The 14141-nt window shown below is 34.0% G+C and overlaps 1 protein-coding gene across 1 annotated transcript; it reads left to right on the forward strand.

The window, feature by feature from the left end:
• The first annotated feature begins 3923 nt into the window (after nucleotides 1-3923).
• On the forward strand, nucleotides 3924-11112 carry muc13b (mucin 13b, cell surface associated). Its single transcript, XM_088016475.1, has 12 exons — nucleotides 3924-4052; nucleotides 4785-5258; nucleotides 5359-5472; nucleotides 7761-7867; nucleotides 8052-8113; nucleotides 8225-8385; nucleotides 8794-8922; nucleotides 9000-9042; nucleotides 9128-9165; nucleotides 9669-9756; nucleotides 9927-10194; nucleotides 10277-11112. Exons 1-12 carry the CDS (start codon nucleotides 3998-4000, stop codon nucleotides 10436-10438), a joined length of 1701 nt encoding a protein of 566 aa, XP_087872601.1. The 5' UTR covers nucleotides 3924-3997; the 3' UTR covers nucleotides 10439-11112.
• The last annotated feature ends 3029 nt before the right edge of the window (nucleotides 11113-14141 follow it).

The following is a 14141-nucleotide window of genomic DNA, read 5'->3' on the forward strand; positions in this document are numbered from 1 at the left end:
ATCTCTGCAGACTGTTCTGAAGTATTTCATTAACAACAATACCGCTTTTGTCTGATGTATAAACAATTGTGTCATCAGCATACATTTACAGATTGACTTCAGGACAAATTTCAGGAAGACTATTAACATACAAACTAAAAAGGACCAGACCTAAGATGGTTCCTTGTGGAATCCCTGTTACAATTTTGCAGAAGACAGATTTACTGTTATTAATGACAACACACTGTTCACGATCTTCCAAATATGATTTAAACCAAGACAATGACCGTTCTGAGACGGTCATTGTCTCAGAACGTCATAAATTATGAAAGCCTTGAGATCAGTAAATTGTGATTCACCGTATCAAAGGCCTTTTTCAAATCAAGAAAAACTGCACCAGTAATTTGTCCCTTGTCAAGTGATTGTTTAACCTTTTCAAGCAGCGGTCTCTGTGGAATGTTGACGTCTGAAAGCAACCTGAAGCGGATGCAGAAGATTGTTACTTTCTAAATGCAGTAATAGTTGTTCCAGAATAATTTTCTCCAGCACTTTTGACATAACCGGAACCAGACTTATTGGCCTGTAGTTGCTGATTTCATGTGGACTTCCTGATTTAAAAATCGGTTTCACCAAAGCTTTTTTCCATGCATCAGGAAATTGTCCTGTTCTGATGGAAATGTTAGCTATATGAGTTAAAGGTTCTACTAAAATGTTACTGTATTTAAAAAAAAAACATAGCATCTAAATTATACATATCCTTTGCGAGAGAATTACTTAAGCTGTTAATGGCTTTTTGAACATCAGAGTAATGAATTTCCTTAATCTCAAAGAAATCAGAACACTTTTTGGTCGGGTTTGTACCGTGTAAGTGTCTACAGTGGCATGACAGAGAAACAGTGAATCTCTGTGTCCTTCAAAAGATAAAACACTTACAAAATTGTTAAAGTTATAAAATGAAAAGATAAGATAAGGATCTAACTCCTTCATTCAGTGGCTGAGTCCATGATAACAAATAAAACTTCAGTTTTGTTCAGATTAAGCTCATAATGATTCTCTAACATATTTAGAAAAGCCATAGTAGAATAGAATATAAATATCCCTTATTGTCCCTCAGTGGGGAGATTCCAGTGCAACAGCAGCAAAGTGACAGGCAGCCAAAGCATGTAAGTTAATACAAAGATAAGAATATATATAAAAAACAGAATGAAGATTAAAATAAAGAGCAAAATTTCAACATAAATACTGTGCAGTTATTAAAAGTAACGTACACCGGTCCAAAGGAATATGCAAAAGAGAAGGTTAGTTTAAAAAAAAAAAAGTACAAAATGTGCACAGTAAAAAACTATGCACAATAAAACTGTGCAACAACAGAAATATGCCAATACCAGCATGACAAGAGTTATGGATTAAAATGTTCATCAGACAGTTTTGCATATTTAGGAGACTCAGAAAGGTAGAGCAGTCTACCCCCAACACAGCTGTGATAATTAATCATATCCATCCTTCAGTACCTTGGGGGAGTTTAAAGTGCTTTGGACCTAAATTAGAGCCTTGCAGGACACCATGGTTTACCGTTATTTATTGTTTTCAACATGTAAAAGCTCCACTACTTAGCTTTACAATAAATATTTCTGACGTATATTACACCCAGAATATGATTTATGCAAACAGGCAAATCAAATAATATATGACCAGTAAAACCAAATGTTCTTTATTGGTGTTCTTTACACCAAAGTAGAGTTTAGTTTGCTAATTTTTGTTCCTCACACAATTAGCAATTAATGAGAATCTAGAAACTCCCTTTAACTATTTCTTTCTCCTAATTTTTCCAAATTTTCATATTTTAATCCCGTCAGTTTGTGATGTTTACAATTCATCACCTTTTGAAAGCTGCGTGGAACAGACAGGCAACCTTGTCAAGGATAAACCTTCAGTGTGGTCAGCATGATACGTGAAATACCTTCAACTATAAAAGTAATTTTGTGATGATGACGTAAATGAGTATCTGAATGGGTGGGAAAAAAAGTCATCTCTTTTTCCACCATCACCCAAGATGACGTAGAAATGGTGTAATAGTTGAAGATGGTATCAGTGAGTTGAAGATTGTATCAGTGCAAAGAGAATCAAAGTCAATGCAAAGCGATTTCTGTTCAAGAGCAGCAATGCAGCCGTTCTTCAGGTTCCATTAAAACCTTCATTTCCCACTTTGTGTTCACACATATTCCCAGTAAACAATAGTTTAAGTGAGTTCATTCTAACTTCATACACATTTTTTTTAAGTATATTTTTATCTGTTTATGCCTGTGATTGCCTCCTTTCACAATATAACCCGTCTTAAGATCTAAGGTCAGGTGGTACATAGTCCCACCCTGTTTTACTGGTAAACTAAACGTCTGTGATGATACAGGAAGTAAGTGGGTCAAAATGTCCTTCAGCGACAATATTTTAAGACTTGTGAGAAAAATATATTAGTGATGATTTGTGATTGTTTTCTGATGTAGATTATTAAATAAATCAAGCTTCAAAACATGTGAGTGTTCAGGAAGGACAGATGGGAGAGTTATAAAAGCATTAAACAACTGACAAGGAATGTAATCTTTGTCCCTCTGGTTTATTATTAACGTCTTTCTGTAACCTATAAAGTCAAAGTCAGAGATATGTGTGTGAAAAGGAGTGAAACAGCAAGAAAAACAAAACTACCCTCAAAAGTCAGAGTTTTTAGTAACCAGTGTTGTTATATTGTCTCTTTGGGTTTGATTGTACAATATTCTCCAAGCTCTTTGCAACATCAAGGGCAATCAATGAGGGATAAATAGTCACAGGGCAGGTTTAGCTAATCTATCAAGGTATTTGTTCTGCATTAGAAGGTTTGACATGTTTCTGCAGAACTTCTACTTCTTCCTCTTTTTGAATTTCCCTTCGTCGTCTTTACCACATCCAGATTCCTAAAAGAAAGAAGTTCAGCTGATTCTGTATTTATGCTAAAAAGTAGACATATGTACCTAACAGTATGTCTAACAAAACTACACATGCAATAAACTAGAGGTTGTGTAGCATTTTGGAAAAAAAAACCCAAGGAAAATAGTGAGCTCTCTTTAGTGTAATAAAGTAGAGGTGGTTCAAAAATATGTATGTAAACATATTTGAATGTCTTGGATGATCACCTTCAAAACTTATGTAGAGAAACTTGTTGAAACATTTTACCTGTGCTGAATTGGGATTTTATATATATATATATATATATATAGAGTCTTTTAACGGTTATTCTGATGCATCATCTCTTCTCTGAGGTTCATTACAAATTGCACATTTTTGAATCTCTACTTTGAGTCATACTCTCAGGTAAGATGGCCAGTCAGAGGAATATTCATTTTTATTAAATATAAATTCATGAGAGCACATATTTATAGCCAGGAATCTTGTAATTTTCGGTAAGCTATGACTTTATGGTTTATTTTTAGAATATATGGTTCTAAAAATTCTTTCAACTATAAAAACCCAACTACAGATTCCTGTCCCTTCACCTGCCTCAGGTACAAATCCTTACAAACTGCAGTTGTTTTGGCTTTAATGAAACATTATTTGAAGCTCCTGAAGACAAAAAATAAACAACAAAAGATATCAATAAAGTGAGAAGACTTTTATTTTATTTTCATCCACTTTTAAGTGAATATAAAGAACTTGGTGGACTGTTTGTTGCTGTTTTGTTGTCCTAACAGCCCATGTGTTTGACCTGTGACACACTTTCAGCTCTTCCAAAAATTTGTGCCAGAGACAGTTTATGATATTGGATAGCAATAAGGAAATAACAGTTTGAAAAAAGCATTGCCTCTGGGGTTTTTTCTGGAAGACATTTAGTGGCCGGTGACGCCCCAGGAGGCGTGGCTAAAGATTAAAACTTCACTGTCAGGCATGATTTCTCATTCATCTTAGCCTCCTAAGCTTTAAGGTGTCATCCACACATAGGTTGTACTGCTTTTAGTATTTTTGTGGAAAAAAATCGCCTTTTTTTAGTACAATGGCTAAAACATTGATTGTGACATTCCTCCTTTGTGTTGCTGTAGCCACTGTTGGTAAGTAGTACTTCTTTTATAAACTATCCTTAAATTATTTTGGTTAGAAGTAGCTGTCAAGGGAAACATCTTTTTCTGTACTAGCTTGATTATTTTGTGCTCACGATGTTAAAATAGTGTGCAAAATAGGCGAAGCAACAGTTTAACAGATTATATCTCTTACAAAATATTTATCTCATTTTTAAGATTGTAACTGAAATAACCCCTATAAACATGTCGAACACATCCATGGTTATTTTTTTATTTAAGCAATGGTCTCAAACAGAAGGAATTTCAATTTATTTAAGGATAAAAATTAACAATAAGTTGAGTTTGCCTAATTATGTTAAAGCAATTTACAGGTTTAATGTACGAACAACTATATTTATTTTAAAAATAGACAGTGTCTGAAAATCTGAAAGGGTTTGCTCTTTAAAGATGATACAGCTTCTGCTGCAGTTATTTCAGTGACTATAATCGTATTTGGATTTTTCATTCAGAACATGTTTTATTACCAAAAGCAATACTGAGAGTTTTATACTTAGTTGCTGTGGAAGAAACATAACAGAGACAAAAAACCAGTAACCTCCTAAATGATTCAGCTGAATTTGTTATCAATTAGTTAGGAAACATAGAAATTATGCATCGTTAGTTAAACTGAAGCATTTTCTTTAAATAATAACAGATTGATAGCAACGGCAGCATATGTTTTATAACTCAGAACTAATGAAAAACTAACATTTGTTTCCACAGCAGCAACAACGACCAATTCACCACCTACCACAACACCAACACCTCCACTACCTACAACCACGAAAACTACAACTACAACAACTAAAGCTCCAACCACAACTATAACTTCAACCACAACAACTAAAGCTCCAACCACAACTATAACTCCAACCACAACAACTACAGCTCCAACCACAACTATAACTCCAACCACAACTAGAGCTCCAACCACAACTAAAGCTCCAACCACAACTAAAACTCCAACCACAACTAAAACTCCAACCACAACTAAAACTCCAACCACAACTATAACTCCAACCACAACTAAAACTCCAACCACAACAACAAAAGCTCCAACACCTGCACCATCTTCAACAACTACTCCACCAACAGGAACTCCACCTACAGAGGGTTCGAGTGTTTCACCGAATACAGGATCTTCCCAAACGAACGCTCCCTCCACAGCACCAGTGACTGAACCTCCAAAGCCTTCAAGTAATTCAGCTACTTTACAAAAATATAAATAATTTAGAAACCATAGCTAAACATTAAAATACCTCCATTGTGTGTTTGTGTTTCTTGTCACATTATCAAGGTGCTTGTGCTTCAAACCCATGTGGTGGTGGAAGCACCTGTGAGGAACGTTTTGACGAGACTTTCACTTGCTTGTGTCTGCCTGGTGACGTTTATCAGGGTGACTGTCAAAGAGGTGAGTACATGAGAGTAAAGCAACATGGGAATATGGGGCTTTTTTTAAACTAAGTGTAGAAATATGTGCAGATAGACAAGGTGAACAATCTTTATGCAGAATGTCACCAAAAGGACTAATGGTATTTCTAAAATGGCTTTTCAGTAAATCATTAGAAATTTGAATATGTTTGAATATGTTTAATTTGACTTTGAAAAACAGGTTAAAGAAGTAATTATCTAGATTTGCTCTATTGTCTGTTATAAAAAAAAGACTCAGAGATTGACATAATTTTGATAGCCAAATAGCTGCCCCCTGCTGGTCAATCTGAGGACTTTTTATATATGGAGCTAAATTAGTCTCAGAAAGATTCACAACGTTTACGATATTTGTATGTGTACAATGAGATCCACAAGCGTACCAGATGTGTTATACACATAATTCACAAATGTGCTTAACACAATGCATAATTGTGTATCTCAGTATTCACATATGTGTAAACATTTTGTCAAATTTTGTTTCAAACTGCACAAGTGGTAGTAAACTACAAATCTGAAAAATATGCATTCACATAGCCCTTTCTATTTCTCCACAATGAGAACAAGCCCCTGAAGGATTTTTCCCTAGAATATTTCGCTGCTCCTCTCAGTAGTCTCCAGGGACTTTTTATTTTTCCAGGAAAAGAAGAACCATCTCATTTAAACTATTGTATTTCAGCAGTGCAGTCTGGAATATTTTTTTATAATACAGTAACTTTAATGAAAGTGCATGTCCTTAATATAATGCGTTTGGACTTCGGGGTGAAGTCAAAAATATATTTCCAGTAAATCTGGTAATGCTCAGATGTCTGAGGTTTTCTTCTGCTTTGAGCGGAACATCACAATTCTAATGCTTAAATATCCCAACTTTTCACCAGCCTTGAACACATCATTCTCACTTTGTTAGAAAGTATCAAAAGTCGAAAGCAGAGGAAGGCTGATCCATGCGCTTGTGTTGACTGATCCGTCCACAGCTGGCAATTTGTGCATGCATATTTTCAGATTTATATGTGTATTTTCTTACTACTTGTGCAATTTGAAACGTTAAGTTGACAAACTATTTATGCGAATTTTGAGGCACACATTTAATTATTGTGTATATATTTGTGAATTATGTGATACTCTTACAAATCTCCTTGAAGCCTTGTGGATCTTATTGTATGCGTACAAATATTATTGCATGTGTTGTGAATCTTTATGAGATGAATTTAGCTCCATATTTAAAGCCTTTCAACAGAGTTTTCATTCACTTGAGAAAAAAAAGAAGAAATATCATATGGTCTGTCAGCTGATCAATTAATGATACTATTAATAAGGACAAATTTACTGAATATTTAATCTCATATTTATGACTGAATGTCATTACTGTCTTTAAAAGCCCAAATCAAATTTAATTCTCAAACTGAACATAAAAAACTGTCAAAAATATGACTTTTAAACTCATAGTAATGACTATGAACCTCAAAAATATGACTGTACATTTTACACCAAAATGGTGACTTTTAAACTCATAAGTATAACATGGAAATCTGAAATTGTTACTTTTAAACTTAAGATTTCACTAATATTGTCAATAATATCATTTTTAAACCTTGCTCAAAATTATAACTCACGATGGAAACTAATATTTTAGAAAATCCTGCCTATAAATTTCAAAATTAAAACTTTTGAAAGCATAATTATTACCCTGAATATCAAACTTTCATCATCTACATTGCTATCTTCAGTTTTTTTTTCAAGTGGTGGAAATTTGCTTCCATTAAAAACTTCAATACGTACCTTGTATATTTATTCTGTGGTTTAGCAAAATCTGAAACAAAGATAAACCACCAAATTCAGCATTTTAAATGTCTTTGTTTATATCATCACAAAAACAATGTAGATGCTAATTAACCATTTCGAACCCTAATATTTAGCAGTATGTTGATCAATGTAAAGTTAATCCTTTTAATTATATAGTTTCAAGTTATATTTAGTTTCAGGTTTAGTTTCAGCATTTCATTTATTAGTTTCAGTCGTAGCAGTGGTGGTAGTAGCATTGTTTGACTTGGACTATATTCAAAGACATTAAAAGGTAATATAATTATTTTTCTTAAAACAATTTTGTTGTCATCTAGTCATTAGGCTAACAGTTAATTTAACTGTTTTTTTATTATTATTATATTTAATTGATAAGCTCTCATTTGTAAATTCAAACTGCTTGAACATTTCTACTTGTGTTTGTGGGATTCTTGTGAAACTTCATCACAGTGATCTTGTTTTTCCAAATAGCCAAGGTTTTCCCTGGACTGCTACACTTGGAGAAACCATATGAAGAGAAAATGGCCGACAAAACATCACAAATATTTAATGAGACTGCCAAAAGAATTATTGAAGAGGTAAGCACTCATTTATCTTTCCCTATATTTCATTTTGGCCCAAATGTCATACTTAAAAAATATATTGGGGAGTAATGTTGATGTCACCTGTATTGCACTTAAGATTAACTTAAAAGACAATTTGTTCTTTGAGCCCAAAAACAAACAGAACACTGTTCACTAAAATGATATTTTTAATACACAGATTGACGGACAGTTCACAGGTGCAAAAAATGGATACATTAGAGCTATAGTGCTGGAGCTAAGGTAAGTTTCAGAGTCAAAATAGTATTTTCTATACAATAGTGAATATTTACAGTATGACACCAATTCTCTGCTTAGTGCAATATTCCTTAATTATGACATTTTTTCAAATAGGGAACAAAACGCTAATGCGAGGGCACAGAGACAGTCAGGAAACGTTGAAGCATCAGTAGAAATCATATATGAACCAACTGCTGAAATCACGCAAGAAACTGTAACAGAAACCATGAAAGATGTCGCCTGCACAGGATGTGCACTGGAAGGAACCTTTATCGGTGGGTTTTATACAAATATCTTGTTATTCTGGGTGCTCTAGGCTTTACCTTTCTCCTTTCTCTTATTCTATATGTAGCACATTCATTACACTTATCTTCCAGAATATCTGTGTTATATTATTCAGAAATATGTGGTGTTAAGACTAGTTCCCATTTTTGTTTTGCAACTTAATTTATTCTTCTTTTTATTTTTCTATTATTTTATTTTCTATCATTATGGTTTAGTTTTGTCAGATTTTTTTTTGTTACTACAAACTTATTTTTAATATTCTTGACAAGCATGGCACCACTGCATGGACAAAATATACATGTTATAATTTCTGTCAAGATTTTAAATCTGATGTATGTGCATGTTATGTTATAAAGTTTTCTGATGCCATCAACCTTTTTTTCTATTTCATTCAAAAGTCAAAAACCTTTGTGATTCCAATCCATGTGACACTTCATCTTCAAAGTGCAGTTCTGCAGAGGGCACTTTCCAGTGCACCTGTGGTGATGGCTTTATTGACACAGATTACACTGACAGATTATGCTTGGGTAAGGATATTTAACGATCAAGAAAGTTTAAATGTTTTTTCTGAGCTCTAACTGTAGTGTAATTTTCTGTATTTTAGCATGTCCCAGTGGTCAGAAACCTGTGAACAATGAATGTATAAAGTAAGTGCATCGACCTAACTGTCTGGTTTACTGTTTTCTGCAAGTCCAACGGTTTTAAGTTAAACTATGTTGTTGTTTTTTTCAGTTGTGGCTTTGGTTTGACTGGCTTCAACTGCAAGGACAGTGAGTATACAGTAGTGAAAACCAAAGCATGTTCATGATGATGTTAATTTTTATGTTTGCTTGAGGGGAGGAATTACAATAAGCATACAATTACAATTCACCATGCAATAAGTCACGTGTAAAGCAAATTATTTCTGTCATTTTAAGTGGAAAAAAAATTCAGAATTGGGTCAATGACTGAGAAACTGGGGAATATTTTTCTAAGTGTTAAACAGAAAATAGTCTTCAACACTGGTTCTAATGCTGGACCACAGCCATTAGCTGCATGTCTTAGCCCCACAGTGCAGCTACAAAAGCCTTTATTTAAAAAACTATGAGACACATAAAACATCTACTAAAGAAAATTAGATTTTAGCCCAGTGAATTTTCCCTCTAAAGCTATAATAAAATCTTTAAAATCAAATTTTCAATTTTGAGACAGAATGATCTCTAAAATGTGATCCTGTTGTATCAAGATCGTAAAAAGACTGAGACTAATTAGTGACTGCTTCTCTGTTTGCTAGACACGTTGTTGATCGTTGTGATCGTTTGCTGTATCCTCGGCGCTCTGGTGATCGCTACATTGATCGCTTTGCCATTGGTAGCAAAAAAGTAAGTTTGAACTCTGTTCATTTATCGACCTTAGCGACTTCTACAATCACCTTTTTTCTCTAAAACTGCATTCATATTTTTGCAATAGACTGCAAGCTATGCTAGATATGCAATTTTAAACACAACAGGAGAGACATTGTTGCAGTTTTCTGTGTTATTGTTTCTTTCAGATCCAAGAAGAAAAGCTCCAAGAGAAATGAGGAAGACTTTGGTAAACCCTACCAAAGTCATTCTGTTGCCAAGGCCCCACTATCCTACGGCAATGGCAACAGCAACGACTTTTCCGCTTCAGTTAAAGAGCCAACAAACAGCCTGGCGAATTCTGGGGCCCCTCGAATCCCACGAGCCACAGCCAACAGCAACTGGGAAAGCAGGACCAACCTGGAGATGACTCCAAGCAACAGTCGACAAAACTTGATTCCTTCAGGGATGAACTCGGTGGGTACACCTCTGCTCGACAACACAAACATCTGTGCTTTATTCACTCACAAATTATGATGTCTCTTCTTCTCTGCTGCAGCGATTCAACAACAACCAAGATGACATGTACTCGTTCTCCCAGAATCGACCCAAAAACCACGCTTATGAGGAGATGCAACCCAAGAGCAACCCTTATTCCCAGAACCGAGCCTCAAACCCTTACGCTCAGACCCGAGGCCAGACAAACCCTTACTTTAATTAAGGAAAGGGAAGCTGAATCACTTCAGGGGTTCCTATAATGGTGTTTTTTCCCCTAGTGACTGCAATTCATTGGAAACCCAATGATGTAAAAGATGTAAACAGAAGCATATCAGCTAAGATGTGCAACGTAATGTAGTAGATATTGTTGTATCATGTGTTCCTTTACTACTTTTAGCTATTATTGTGTGACTTCTATCCTATAAGCTGTAATAAACCAATCTGCTTTTCATTGTTTAAATCTTTTTAATTCTTGTATTCTGATTCACCCATAGTTCTGTATGCTGATTGAACATGAGTCCATCATTTATTCCATGTTGAAATTTCTTTTTGTTCATCTATGAATTTACTACATTTGTTTTTTGCTCAGCATTTCAGGCTTAATTTGAGTCTCAGTTTTAAGTTTAACTAAGTTTTGGTAAATGAGATGAGCTGAAAATTTCTCCAAATTAGAGAATGTGAAGATGTTCATCATCTTTCAATATATTTTATATAGCGGTAAAATTATTTATAATTCCAAAAGTTTGCAATATTTAGCAATGCTTGTATCCTTTCTCTTTTTGTATTTCATAGTATTATGTTGTATTTAACTCAAAAGCTGCAAATCAGAGATGATCTGTATTTGAAATTTACACTTGCATTTTTTATATGAGTAAATAATAAAGATTGGATTGCCTATTTTTGAGTCTAAAATGTTTTATAAAAAGGATAAAAGGATATTGCTGTTCATTCTGGTCACACAAACATCATTTTAATGTTTCTACCTCTGATTCATACAGTTTAGGTCAAAATTCTCTCATCATGAGAAAACAGGGTAACACTATTTGAAGGGGGTTGAATAAGACTGATATGACACTGTCATAAAAACCTGTCATGAACATGAATAAGCCTTCATGAATATTTATGACTGTTGTCATAAAGCGTCATTCGGTAAATTATGACACTTTTAATACAAAGTTGACATTATTCAAAATGTCTTTGTTATGACAACTTGACATTAACCAAGAAATCATTACTGATATAAATTTGTTATAAAGTATTACTGATTTCACTTTAAAAATTAGGTAACTTTATGTTATTAAAGGTAAAGTTTAAACAGTAATGATTTCCTGGTTAATGTCAAGTTGTCATAACAAAGACATTTTGAATAATGTCAACTATGTATTAAAAGTGTCATAATTTACCGAATGACGCTTTATGACAACAGTCATAAATATTCATGAAGGCTTATTCATGTTCATGACAGGTGCTATGTCATGTTTATGACAGTGTCATGACAGTCTTATTCACCCCCCTTCAAATAAAGTGTTACCAAAAACAGTCATATTCAATAAAAACAATACATTCATAACCTCTAACACTAGCATTATTTAGATCACTAACACTCATACTGATGTTTTCAAGCCTTTATTTTTGTTATGATTATTTTCTGATGATATTTAAATCAACTCAATAAAAAACATCTTCATGGCAATCATGTTTAATACTTTCTTAAATATTGCTATTTTCAAAAGCCACTTCTAATCTCATTTATTGAATGTGTCTGTAAATTTTATGTTAAATTTGGGCTTTGATTTATGCATGAAAAACTAACTATTGCTGTTGGATGGAATATTTATCCAATAAAACAACTTAAGTTTTTTAAAATAAAAGCCGAGTCACAAGTTTGAGTAAAGTGAGAAGTACAGCAAGGGATTATCAGTTTTTGTCTTTGTTGTGGTTCAAAATTACACATCCAGCCTGAATTATACACATATTACCTTGGCTGGTTTTTCTTCCACTACACACTGATCATTTGACAAGCTTCCAGTTATAACCCTGCCTGGATATTTACATTTGTAATATTTTGAACTAATAAATAATTCAGTCAGAAGATTCTGTCAACTACTATGCGCGTTATGATTGGTTGTCTACACTGCACCCAGCAATCCCTTTGGATATCTACAGTTGGGGGGTGAATTTGTTTACAACTTACCCAATCTGATCAGGTAATCTGGGAAGAAAACGTGGCCCTTTGACAAATACATTTCAGCAATAATAACCAATTATTAGTGATTAATTTTAAGCTTGTGAGAGGAAAGCAGGGTTATTTAATTTATGTGGTAGGGGGAAAAAATTCATTGTTGGACAGTTTTAATAAGCATCACAAAGGCTTTGTGTTTTCATAGGCTTGGCTTTATTGGATGACTTTGTCTGCACTCCACTCTTCTGTAGCTGTGTTTCAATCAACATTGTTTTTTAATTTTTTTTTCTAAGTATCACATTCGTATAATTTGAGGGAAACGTCAAAATTCCAAATACTCTCCTCAATTTTGTAATAAAAACAAAATAAATGATGCTCACTTGAGGTGTTTTTGGCTTTTCCGAAAAAGAGTCGATGAGCAAAAAGGGAGACGGAAACACATTTGATGAATAAGTTCTCACATCAACCTTTCCCATTTACGGGTGGGTCTGTGCCATACCAGAGGCACGATACACTGAAAGTTTCCTGCAACTTCCTGGAGTGAAAGATGCAAATAAATCTGTTCCAAGTCTGTTGATTTTCTTCAGAAGCTGATAGCGATGAACTCCACTTCAATGTGACTAATGGAATGAGCGGTGTAGCTTACCTTTGGTCAGGATGATACGTGGAGCACCTTCAAGTCATCGAGTGATGATTAAATAACATGATATGACTGTTTAAACCAGCTTTTTTTGTCCCACCAACACCTAAAATGAAGTTGAAATGGAGCAAGAGTTGAAGAGAGTATCAATGCAAAGAGAATAAAAGTCAAGATAAAATCTATTTTTGTTAATGAGCAGCAATTCAGCTACACTTCAGGTCCCATTAAAACATTAATTTCTTAGTAATCAATCCCTAATCTCAGCAGTCAATAATTTAATTGAGTTCATGCCAACTTCATACATTTTATTTATGCATATTTTTATCCTTTTATTGTAGGTGATTGAGTGACTTCATGCAGTCCCACCCTGTTTTATTTGTAACCAAATGTCTGTAATGACACATGATCAGTGGGCTAAATTATTGAGACCTATTAGATACATCATAGTAAGCAATTCAGTGATAATTTTTGAATGTATTAATAGGGTTAGTGAATAAATCAAGCTTCAAATTATTTCAGTGTTAACAGAGGACAGATTAACAGCAATAAACAACTGACAAGGAATGTAATCATTAGTTTCTATGGTTTATTATTAACATCTTTGATGTACAGATAAATATTTGCATGACAAGCTTTAGTCATTCTATAAAGATATTTATCCAGCACATGGATGTTTGACATGTTTATGTAGTACTTTGGTGTTTATACAACATGTAATTTCAGTTTTCTAAATAATTTATAGGGAAAATCACAGTTTAGTAATTGTGCAGAATGATTGAGAACACAGCTGAGCCATTGGTTTCAGGACAAACTCCTACCCCCAATAAATAAGATAAAAATTTGCACACTCATCAATAGCCTCATTCAAGCAGGATCTGCCGTAAGTCTTTGTGACATAACTTCAACCAGATATAATATGATCCCAGAGATTTTGGTCCAGAGTGACATTATAGCATCGCACAGTAGCTAGAGATTTTTCATATGGACTTCCAAGACGCGATTCTCCCGTTCCACAACATCCCAGAGCTGCTCTGTTGGGTCCAGATCTGGAGGCTCTAGAAGCTCATTTATTATTTAAAAATTACACAATCAAACCAAAACAAA

Source organism: Poecilia mexicana, unplaced genomic scaffold (assembly GCF_051168715.1).
Source record: "Poecilia mexicana isolate PSO_F unplaced genomic scaffold, ASM5116871v1 scaffold_19, whole genome shotgun sequence".
NCBI classification, from domain to species: Eukaryota; Metazoa; Chordata; class Actinopteri; order Cyprinodontiformes; family Poeciliidae; genus Poecilia; species Poecilia mexicana.